General features: G+C 38.2%; 1 protein-coding gene across 6 annotated transcripts in view; it reads right to left on the reverse strand.

Moving 5' to 3' along the window:
• Rbms1 (RNA binding motif single stranded interacting protein 1) overlaps window positions 1-12205 on the reverse strand; it is a 224946-nt gene that overhangs the window by 161571 nt on the left and 51170 nt on the right. Inside the window, exon 2 of one of the 6 annotated variants that reach the window (XM_029569695.1) lies at window positions 11654-11874. The exons of the other annotated variants lie outside the window; for them this stretch is intronic. Coding sequence (XP_029425555.1) covers window positions 11654-11656 — 3 coding nt within the window. The 5' untranslated portion in view covers window positions 11657-11874. The remainder of the gene's footprint in view (window positions 1-11653; window positions 11875-12205) is intronic. 6 annotated transcript variants of the gene reach the window in all.

Raw genomic sequence — 12205 nt, forward strand, 5'->3', positions numbered from 1 at the left:
ATCCCACATACCAGTTAACTGTCCTTCCTTAACTTTAAAATGTGTCTTTAATGTTTACATATTTCAATGTCTTTAAAAATAAACTATCATTTGATATATACAAGTTAATGTCAATTGTGCAAATTCTTGTGAAAAGTTTATGAATGATGTGTTCCTTAAGTCTTAGGGTCTATTTTGGTTGGAAACGTACATGTTTTAAGTTAATGGAGACATGTTCTTGCTATTAGAAGCCAACAGATTTGTGATAAGATAGTTTTAAGAACTGTGTTATATTTTAGGAATGAGCGCTTCCTGTCCAGATTTGTGCCGCCACCTCATTCCGGGTGACTTCTAAACAACCTAGGGTCACAGTGGCCTCTCTTTAATTAGTATCTCACTGCTGGAGGGAGCATGTCAAGAGGAAAAGAATTCAAAAAGGAAATTATGAACAAAGGTCTTCAAGGCAACTTAGTGGTTTGGTCAAGGAATGAAAAAAGTCTAGCTTCTTTGTCACCAAAGGCCGGAAATGGTTTTGCTTCCTGCAAATTGAGGTGGCTGGAGTTTTTAATGCTTGTTTGTTAATTCTGGTGTAATGTGCTAAGACTTTATTTCAACCCGATAACCTCCGACTGAAAGCTATGCATCCACTGTTTAGATGATAAAAAGGATCCAGAGAAGACGTGAATCCTGTCACGGTTCCCAATGAAGACCTTGTTACCTTAAGGTTTGCAATATCAGGTTACAGCAATGCAACATTCCTTTTTAAAGTAAAGGAGTACAACATTTTCACCCACATGGCGGCTACGAACTGTCCTTAACTCCAGTTCCAGGGGAATCTGAAACCCTCTTCTGACCTCCTCCAGAGGAATCTGAAGCCCTCTTCTGACCTCCATGGCATTGCATGGCATGGGTGCACTCACATACATGCAGGCAATATACTCATACACATAAAATAATAATAAATAAAATATTTTAAAAAAGAAAATAAAAGTCAACAGTGCCTACCTAAAAGATTTTTAAAACCCCTATTAAATATCTAAGGTACCATATAAAGATATATGTATATATGTAAAAGCAACTAATCTTATAAAGCCAAAAATATGCATAATTCAATTGTATCATCCTGCAATGAAGGGATGAATGAGAGAATAAAATTAAATGAAAAACATTTTCCAGAAAATTAAGAATGACAAAATTGATTAATTATGAAAAGCTTAAATATAAGCATATATATGTGATTATGTATATATAGATAGTAATTTAGATTCTATATGAATTCCAAAGGGGAACTGCATTTTAAAAATAATCAGAGTAAAATTCTTAAAAATGAGATAGTTGTATGTATGAATGAGTACTGTTTTAGAATGCTAACTCTTCAGTTAGAAATACTGATAGGGCTTAACAGTCTCTATTGAGTAGTATTTACAAGAAATCACCCCAGCAGGGTGCCTGTGTCATTTCATAATCACACAGTACACTCACCCTACAGGACTGTGTTCCAGGCAAGTTAGAACTGTTAAGTTGTATTTCATTCTTCTCAGGAAGTAACTTTTACTCAAGATTGAATACAGCTGTTAGCACAAACCACTGTTCCAAAAAACATTTCTATGAGAACTGGAAGAAAACACCATTTTAAGAAATTCAAATTCACTTTCATTATTTCAGGTCTGTACAGCCAGAGTGGGAAGGGAAATCTCACGTCTCTGTTAGTTAAATTACATTTTTATAAATATTCAAGAGAAAACACATGGGGTGGTTCTGAGATGGGCAACATAACTTGCCATATGCTTTTGTAACGTATATATTTTAATAACCATTTCACTGGTTTGTTTATAACAAACACAGTGCCTTCATTTGTGTTTCAGAAATCAAAGTTACACTTAAACTCATTTTTTTCTTAAATTTCACTCTCTAGTTCAACTCCGTTGTAGCTTGGCAAGTAACTCGGGCAGTCTCAACAGAGGAAATGCTGCCAGCTCACAACACCGGATGTAATTGAGACCACAAGAGACACATATTTAGTTATAAAGGCTGAACTAAAAAGAGTGTTGGAAAGAAACAAAGTTTTTGATGAGTAGACCAACTGTAAAGTGAAACCTTGCTATCCATCATTTACTCCCAACCAAATCATAATCTCTGGAAATTATTTGGATAATCCCAAATTCTACTTTTGGAGATTAAGAAAAGCAAACAAACAAAAAACTGCAGATTCTTACCATCACTGGCCCTTTCTCTACCTTTGTAGTCAGAACAGAGAGATGTGGGTGTCAACCTGCCAGAGGGTGCTAGACAAGATGGATCAGCTTCCACAAATAGTCGGGAATGCACTATTTTGTAAGAAATTCTTTTCTAGCAGCATTCCAGAAAATGCCTTTTTAAAAGACCAGAATAAATGTGTCCATAAACGGGCAGGTAATATAGTAAGCTGATGAGTGTCATGAAGAAACTGTGGCAGCGGGGTGGGGTGAAGTTAATTTGTGTTTCTGGAGTGTTTTTCCTGTTCGCACCCTTTGGCCCTGGCTTCCTTTTGTCACTGCTGCTGGTGATAGAGCATTGCTCCTTTACTGGTTGTAAAAAACCAAATCTAAATTTTGTTTTAAAAGAAGAAAGCATTAAGAATTCGGCACCAGTATTTTGCTGTTGTGTTTTTCATCTAGCTATTCGTACTTTTCTAAGCCTCATAGTTCAGTTACTACCTACTGCTCTCTATCTAAAGACTGTTGCTTTTAAATACAGTCATCTGTTCAAAAAGTGATTCTTTAGATAAAATTTAAAATTCGGTTTACTTTTAAAATAAGAAACCAGAATATTTTAATTGCCAAAACAGTAATTTTTATTTACGAACATGAACTAAAAGGAGTAGGTGGCAATTTCCTTGCTTTTAAAGTTAACAGAATTATCCTTTCGTTTTTTAAATATAATAAAATTAATGTTTCTTGGGAAGGTAAGCATTTCTCATAAGAGATAAAGAACCTTCTATATCAGACAGAAGGTAGGCACTATGTTAAGAACCATTCATTTTTGAAACTGTTTTATGTCAGCCATCTTATTAATTCAAGCAATCTTTAAAAAAGTACAAGAAAAATTTTGCCACTAGAGGGAGTTCAAAATTGCCTTTGTATCAATACACATGAAGAGTGAAGTTAACATCTGAAACAACATTAAATAGGAGTGTAGTGTGCTTTTTCATTACTCAGTGGGGCTAAATTTAAAAAACAAAGTTTTGGTGGCAGTAAACTAGAATAACTTATTTACCTAGAAATAACTACTGTGAGTATGTGATTGTTACATGCAATTTAACTGAAAATTTGAATTTCTGGAAGCAGTATTGAGTTTGATTTTAATTGCTTATTCATTTCTCAAGCTTTCTTCTTCTTTTTCTTCTTTTATTTTTTTTTAAAGATAGTCTGATGTGGCCCAGGCTGGCCTAAGTTTTGCTATATACTCCTGGATGACTCTGAACTTTTGATTCTCCTGCCTCCATCTCTCAAGTGAAAATTGAGGTGACAGATGAATGTTATCACATGCAGCTTTTTGTTCTTTCAGTTCTGGGGCTTGAACTCAGGGCCTAAGGCATGCTAGGCAGGCACTCTACAAACTGAAGTACATCCCAGACCTCAGGCTTTTTTTAAAAACAATAATTGTGGTAGAATGTTCTACAGGTGAATGTGCAATCCCTTCCATTCTGCAGGAGCTTTCCCAGTGTGACTCAGCCCACCTATGTCAAGGCTGAAACATATTTTACATCTCCTTGGATAGGGATGGCCCCAAGACTGTTTCAGAAGAATGCAGATCTAATCCTGGAAAGACTTTCAGCCAACTGCCATGTAAGGAGGTCTAGACTAAGTCTCCTGCCCAGTTAGAGCCCACTTGAAAGATGTCTTGCAAAATGAGAAGTCACATACAGAACTGAGGACCTCCAGCTACAGACAGACAGCTCCAGGATGTGAATGAAGCCATCTTGAGCATTCTACCTCCAGCTGAGTTGCCAACTATGGGCACCTGTATCAGTGACCTACCCAAAGTCACATGGAACAGAAGAACCAACCAGCTCATTCCAGCCAACCTAAAGAGTTATGCAAAACAGATCATTGTTTCAAGTCTGAGGTAATTTGATGATCAGTTAAAGAAAATCAAAATAATAATACTGGTTAACATGTTTCATATATGTAATGATGTTTCATATATTTTTAATTTTCATTTTATTTATTTCTATGTGTATATGTGTATGTGTGTAGGGGCAGTGCATGTACCAGAACACACTTGTGGAGGTCAGAGGACAACGTAAAAGAGTCAGTTCTCTCCTTACAGCATGTCATTCCTAGGATGGATCTCAGATTGTCAGGCTTGGTAGCAAGCACCTAATTAACTACCAAACCATCTAACTGGCCCATGTTTCATATTTTTAAAAGCTTTTCACATCTATTATGTCTCACAGTCATGCCATACAGTGGAAAACCAGGCCACAGTTAAATTCCCTGTACAAGATCTCAGAATGCTTAAAAAAAAAAAAAAAAAAACACAATTTTTTTTTGTTTAAAAATAGCTTATTTTTTAAATATTTCATTTATTTTATGTGTATGAGTGTATTGCCTGCATGTATGTAAGTGCACCCATGTCCTGCAATGCCTCGGAGGTCAGAAGAGGTGTTGGATCCCCCTGGAACTGACAGTTGTTAGATGCCATGTGGGTGGCTGGGAATCAAAGTCAGGTCCTCTGTAAGAACAGCCAGTGCTCTTAACTGCTGAGCCATCTCTCCAGCCCCTAAAGTAGCTCTTTTTCTCATAAGTGAATACTATTTTTCCATTAGTATAATAATGACTGTCAAATAATCATGTGTTGACTAAAAACTACTCTTTTGGTCTTGTTTTCAGCTAAAACTGTTTAATCTAAACAGCTGTGTTGATTTTTACTTGTCCTATGGATTCAAAATAAAAACAGCTTTTTAAGACCTGTGCCTTTTAATCTATGTACACCTCTAGTTTTGTCTCAACACTTAAGAAATGTCAGTCTAAAAGTTCTATGAATCAGACACTGGCATTTTCAAGCAGTATTATAAACTAGATATTTGAATTTGAAACAACCCTTTAAAATGCTTTTCTTGCTATTTTCATTGTAGTCACAAGTCTTAAAACTCTCCTTTCCTTTGAGCTCCAGTTCAGCAAAATAATAATTGGGTACCTAGCACCTCTCCCTTGCTGTTTAGTTCTCCTTCCTCCTTCTTCTGGGTTACCTAGGAGATTGCATACAATTGATATGGGCAGGAAGCGCCAGAAAGACACAGCTTTTTCCCATTGCTAGCTGTGTTCTTGGGGGAGAAACTGCATGGCTAGAAGAACAGTCTCAGTACTCAAAAGCAGTCTTGTTCATCTAGACAACAGCCTAATAATAATAAATTGAGGAAGATGTTTACTAGAATCAGATTTTTAAAATAAACTAAGTGGTTTACCTCTAAGACAGAACAAAATCTCAGGGCTGAAAATCTTAGATTCAGACTGATTATTCATCAATCCACTAGTCAGCTTCTTTACTGAGGAAACATCTCAGCATCTTCTGGTAGAGAGATTTTAAAGACATGCTATTTCCTCTATGACAATTACAATGCAATGTCAATCATAACAAGGAGTGCACACCTGCAGGAGAAGGGAGTCAGGAATGCCTGGGGCAGTTGGGGGGAGGCACAGAGAACTGTTAGGATAAAGCATTTTTCTACTTTTTCACTCATACTGCCATGCTTGTACAAAACAGAGTAGGTGTTACTCAGTGCTACTCTGAATATTTTGTTTAGAGAATTTAAAATATGTATCTCTGTGTAAGTTTATATATTATACAGATACTTTTGAAGATAGAGGCAAAAAAAAAAAAAAAAAAGAAAAGAAAAGGGCAAACACAAACACAAACACAAAAGGGCAGACTGATCAGTGATATGGTGAAAGTCTAAATGACATCCAGGGAGATAACAGGAGAAAGAGACTGACTGTGTATGATGGCTACAGAAAGCTTTGTGGAAGAGAGTCTGAAATGGCCTGCAAGAACAGAGAAGACAGACATTCACAAGTGCTTGTCACCCCACCACCCACTTTTCTGATCTTCATTCTTGTTTTTCACCTGGTGTCCCAAACATGACCCAGACTACAGGAAACAAAAGAAGCAGTGGTTTACCAGAGCAACAGTAGGCATTCCTCAAAGAATGGCATTTTAATGATAAACTGTTAAATCAATTGTGTAAAGATTCTACTTAAACCCTTGCAGCAGTAACTGCTTGGACAGTTATTAAACTCAGATCAGAAACTGCAAGCTAACCCTCTTAAGAAATGCCCTTGCTTAGGTTCAAATATGTAAAATGTTTGGGAAGAAAGGCAGCAGATAGCCTGGGTCAATGTGCCAGAGAAAGAGCTGGAGCCTTGAGAGAAGAGAGGCTGCCTACCACACCAAGAAATCTTTGTGTATGTTGGTATGTCCTGACTCAGTGGTTAGGAAACACTGGAGACAAGCATTTCACCTAATGGCTTGGAAGTTAGCCTGTCCAGTTACCTAGAACAAAGCAGAAACGACCTGGGAAATCACCCCAGCAGTCAAGTCTCCACACGGTTCTCATTCTGCAGAGTCCAAGTTGGAGAGCTACAAACTCCTGGATTTCTAGTGGCTCGCCAGATCACCTGTGTGAGCAGTTTGCAAAGATAGGAAAATACACTTAAAATAAGTGTGCTCACAGGATATGAGATTTTAGCAACAAAACTTCATTTTTAGTTTCACAATAAAAATCACTAAACTTTGGCCCAAGTAACAAACATTAATTGGCATTAAGGTAGAATTTGGTTTCCTGGCTTTGCACAAATCATGTCAATGTTAAAGTGGAAAACAGGCTTCCATTAGGGAAGACATGTCTGGTGAACCGCGCCACTTACACAAAATTTTCTGATTCTGATCCCAAGAAATGTGGCTTGGCTTTGGAGGCTTTGTTTTTGTACTAGAGCCTCACAGTGCTATCTTAAAGGCTTTCAGCAACTATTCATCACAAAGTGAATTTTCATTCCCAAGTATTTTAAAAATATCAATCTCTCAACACGAGCCACTATAATTTAAACATAGTTTGGAATATCTAGGAACAAGTCTGTGCGACTGAATTCTGCTTCTTAAGCACAGCATTGTGCAGTCTTCCTTGACTTTGGGTCATGTGATAAGAACTCAGCCCCAAATCATTTTAATCTCACATTTTTATGATCCCTTTATTTAAAGTCAATATTTTAATTGGCAGATGTCAAGATCTGAATAGATCTTGGATGGGAAGTTTTGTTTAAACTAAGAAAAGGGCACAAATTAACAAATGACTTTGATAGGAGCAGTTGCCCACCTGGCTATAGGAAAGAAGCTTGTCATGAAGTTCTTTAAAAAAATGAAACACTCAATAAGAAACATGTAGCTAGCAGTTTATGAGAAGTTTAATTGACAAATGATTCTAGTCCATTTAAGAACCAAATAAAATCCTCTACAACCATTGCTGTGGGATATTACATATCAATTTTAAAGTATTCAAAAGTCTTACTATAGTAGATAGATTTGGTCCATTCAATTACCAATATTCTCAGCAATACAATTTAAAAACAGGAATGAGTTTGAGCCCTCTTCATCCCATTGCTTACCTACTTTCTATCATCTATCATCTACCTAAATAATTGATTTCTTTCTTTTTTATATATCAATACTTTGATTACCTGGTTATCACACCTTATGTGCAATCCTAAATATCTTCATTCATTCATTCATTTTAAGTTTTACCCATACTGTCTGAGGTAAGAAGCAAAGTACTATTCTCTATTCTCCTTATTTCAAAGATTAAAAGAAAGGCTTGAAGCTAAACAACATGCCAAAGGTGCCCAGACTATCAATATGCTGATTCTATTCTATGTCTCTTTCTTCAGAGAACTTACTATATATCAGTCATGAAACATATTTTGCTGTCTGATAATTGGAATAAAATAGGAACAGCAGATGTTTCTACTCACAAAGCCTTAACGTGGTCTTTGTATTTGAGGAGATTTTTCATATTAGGATTCCAGCTTCTTTTTTTTTTTGCCAAAAGACACTTATTTTTAAGACCATCTCTGGCTATGAGAAAATGAACCTCTACCATTCCCCCAGGAAGCATGAAGAAAAGCGAGAAGAAGTCAATGAAATACAATGCTGCAAAACCCAGAATTAGTTCCAGGTCTAAACTAAATTAGTTTTCTTTCTCTAAATTTGTTCACAATTAATAGTTCATTCATCAAAGTATTCCAAAGACTCTGTTATAATACATAAATCAATATCCATCACAGAGCCAAGCTATTATTGAATAAGAATGAATAATTATGAACTGTTTGGGGGAAGGAGTTTTGATCATCATTGGATGCCTGTAGTCCCCTATGTCATCCACCCACCTAGAAGTGTTCTACAGTTCTCACAGCAGCAGTCCACCTGACTGCAGCAAGTTAAAATTGGCAGTTTTTCTAAAAGGATCTCTTCCAAATTAGGTAACACATGGAAATAACTTTAACAGGTAATCTCTAAGCAGCTACCTTCAATTCCTTCCCTTTGGGCCATTGCCCATCATTGCACAATTAGAATATCTGAGCTTGAAACTGGCCGGCATAGAGACATGCTTTGACTACCAGAATGTGGAATAAGTCATGTGTGCCTGGCAGCTTTAATCTTTCCTCTGAGAAGCCAGACACTAGGTAAGAAGCAAAACTACCAAGAGATCACTACCTTGCCCTGGAGACAAGGTAGACTACCCTTGTGGAATAAAAGCAAGATTTACCAGTTAATTTAAGTGGAGCTTTTACAACTTCCCAGCCCATTCTAGCTATCAACTGTGTGTTTGCTAGCTTGCTAGCTCGCTTATTTGTAACAGATACTTACTATGTTGCCCAGGCTGGCAGTAACTCCTGGACTGAGCAATTCTCCTGCCTCAGCCTCCCAGGTAGCTATAACTACAGGAATGTACCATCATACTCAGCTTTGAACTTTCAGCTGAATGCAGCTGAGTGAACTGGCTGAATGCTGCCCACAGACCCACTCCGCTGCCACAGACACCCCAGCTGACAGCACAAGGAACATCCAAACCCTGTCCAAATTTCTGACCATGGGGCCATGAGAAATATTAAAGTACAGTTGTTTGAAGTCACAAAGGAAGTTTTAGTTGTCCACTTTGACTCAAGTTTAAATGAAGCTGAAGAGAGTCATTGCTGAGTGTGTCACTGCCATGGAACGCTCACCCTCCAAGTGTCCTGCTACATTGGCTCCATTTTTTGTTACTGCCACCAACAACTGAAGATAAATAAAACAGGAGCTAATGGAGTGATGGGTTCCTGGGAAACCAACACACATTTCATATCACTTAGAAAGAATGTGTTCCACAAACAAATCCTGAGCTCAGGCTGGGATTTGAAGGGGATAAGAAAATGACAGACAAATCCACAAAGCTGAAATCAGGCATCCAGGCTGTCCATCCCCGAAATACAACCTAGAACTCACCTGTCCCCAACCTGCATGCTGCCTTTCTTTTTTGTGCCATGGATATTAATTCAATGATGGGAGGGTTATAAATACCTGTAAGCAGACATAGATCACTGTTACATTTATACATTGATATTGTTTGTTACGGAGAAGTGCTAGAAAACTATCACACATAGATAAAAATAAGTGTGGCTATTATTTCCTAAAGGGGAGATGGATTAGCTAGAGGAGTTTAAAATGTTAAATTTTTTTAATGGAGATGCACTTTAAGGTAAAACTCGCATCAGATTCCCAGTCTATTTAGATTGATCCTTGAAGGATGATGCTGAAAGAACAAGGTATTCCTACAGAGCAGCATGGTCTGACGTAACACACCTGGTCCCTCTACCCCCACCATTTTCTTCCTCTTTTACATAGTTTGTAGCCCCACCTGAGCCACTCTAAAGGCTCCTCATAGGCTGTTCGCATTGTCCTGTAGTCTCTTCCAGTTTAGAACAATTAGCAAGACTGGTATCTAATCCACAAGAAAGTGAAAACCAATCCATAAAGCAAAGTCAGCCTGATGCCTCACTCTATTTGAAAAATTACCAGTTCTGTCAGAAATGCCAACACTCTAATCCCATATTCACTACACACAATCTTCATCTTTCCATCAGTAAGTGCTGGGGTAACAGAGATTGAAATATGAGCAATTTTGTAGCCAACAAATGAATCCTGAAATGTCTAAAGCAATATAAACATAGTGCATGAAGATGACGCTTGCTTCTTGGTCAGCTTTTCAATGGTTGACGGATACCATCTCATACCGTTTTTGCATCTATAAGATGCATAACATGGGGCTGGAGAGATGGCTCAACAATTGAGAGCACTGACTGTTCTTGCAGAGAGGACCTGGGCTCAATTCCCAGGACCCACATGAGGACTGCAAACTATCCTTAACTCCAGTTCCAGGGGAATCCGAAGCCCTCTTCTGACCTCCGTGGCATTGCACGACATGGGTGCACTCACATACATGCAGGCAATACACTCATACACATAAAATAAAAATAATTTTAAAAAAAGATGTGTAACACAGGAAATGTTCAGACTGTGAGGGCTACAGGCAGAGAGGATTGGTCCACAGCACATCCAACACAAACTGTTGTCAATGCAGAACAGTCAGGAGGGGCGGTGACTATTACAGGACCCACACCATACATCATAGTCATGTTAGATACCTGCTTAATTAAGGGATTTAGGCCATTCAGGAAAAATTCCCGGAGGTAGTTTCCAAGAACCTGACTTCAAAAATATAAGACAATCACATTATTCTTTCCACCATCAGTTTTGAGTTGAGGTACATTTACTGAGTTTTGAGAGAATCTGGATAAGAAATGCCCTAATTGTTGTTCCTACCACAGGGGGAGGAATACACTTTGGTGCTGATACTCTCTCTGACTTCTCTAGTTCCTTTAGCTTTCCAGCAACATTGAAAACCTTTAGAAATCAAGAATACTCTTTGAGCTCGTGGAGTAAGAGACTCCATAGGGGAACAGAGCTATATAAATCCATTGGTTATAGCACTCTTTGGAGGACCAGTACTTTCTGGGAACTATGAAAATAAAGGATTCTCCTCTGTCCAGAAGCCTTCATCTAGCCATTCCACCTTCTGAAAGAGGCAAGATACAACATCCCCAGCCTCAAGAAAGTGGCTCAAAGGAATGGAGAGACATCTCAGCAGTTAAAAGCACTGGCTGCTCTTGCAGAAGACCCAGGTTCAATTCCCAACACCCACATGGCAACTAACAACTGTCTGTAACTCCAGTTCCAGGGAAATCCAACACCCTCTTCTGACCTCTGCAGGCACAGCATGACACAGGTGCACTTACATGCACACAGGCAAAACAGTAATACATATAAAATTAAAATAATAAAAATAAAATATTAAGAAAAGAAAATGGTCTAAGGAGCAATCCTGATATCTAAAGTAATCTGATGCCCAACTTCTGGAGGCTTCCACCTCAGCTCCACTGTCAATTATATATGTTAACTGATCTTCAAGAAGTCAACCCCCAGGCAGATGAACACCAGAAGCATCCCAGGAAGGCTCTGTATACTACCTTCTCCCTCCAGGTGAAGCAGGAAAGTCACCATCGTTACTGCTAGATGCTCCAGTCCCCATCCCTCTCCCACTCACCATAAGCTGTTCACTCTAAAATGGCCTCTCAGTGGTGTCCCTAGAGCTCTTGGCACTGAAGCTGTAATGTCCATTTCCTCATAGGTTGTTGACTCTAGGTCCCCTAAGAGCCTTTTGAGTTGTTCTCCTGGTATTACAGGCAGCCAGCTCCTTCTTCCACCAAGTCTTAGTAGAATGTTTTCTTAGATTCTCTAGCTTCCCTTCTTGAATTCTTCACCAGTCTGCAATTGTTTCAGTGGGGGAAGAGGGGTTCTTTAAGGATTTTTTAAAAATACTGAAACATAATCAACATAGAATAAAACATCGATGTTAAATATTCAGTTTTGTACTGTTGTGTAGACACCATCCATGAGGCATAGAGCATTTCTACCCATAAGGTGTTCCTTCATTCTCAGTTTGCCAACTCCCTCTCTTCTCCACTATTTTGCCTGCATCTGATTTCATCTAAATGACATTATACAATTGGGGTTTTCTGTGTATGTATGTGAATAACTTATTTCACTCAGGATGTCTTTGAGATTCATCAAAATTATTATTGCTCCAGTAAGTACA

The sequence above is a fragment of the Nannospalax galili genome, unplaced genomic scaffold, assembly GCF_000622305.1.
Source record: "Nannospalax galili isolate Female #2095 unplaced genomic scaffold, S.galili_v1.0 scaffold540, whole genome shotgun sequence".
Taxonomy (NCBI): Eukaryota; Metazoa; Chordata; class Mammalia; order Rodentia; family Spalacidae; genus Nannospalax; species Nannospalax galili.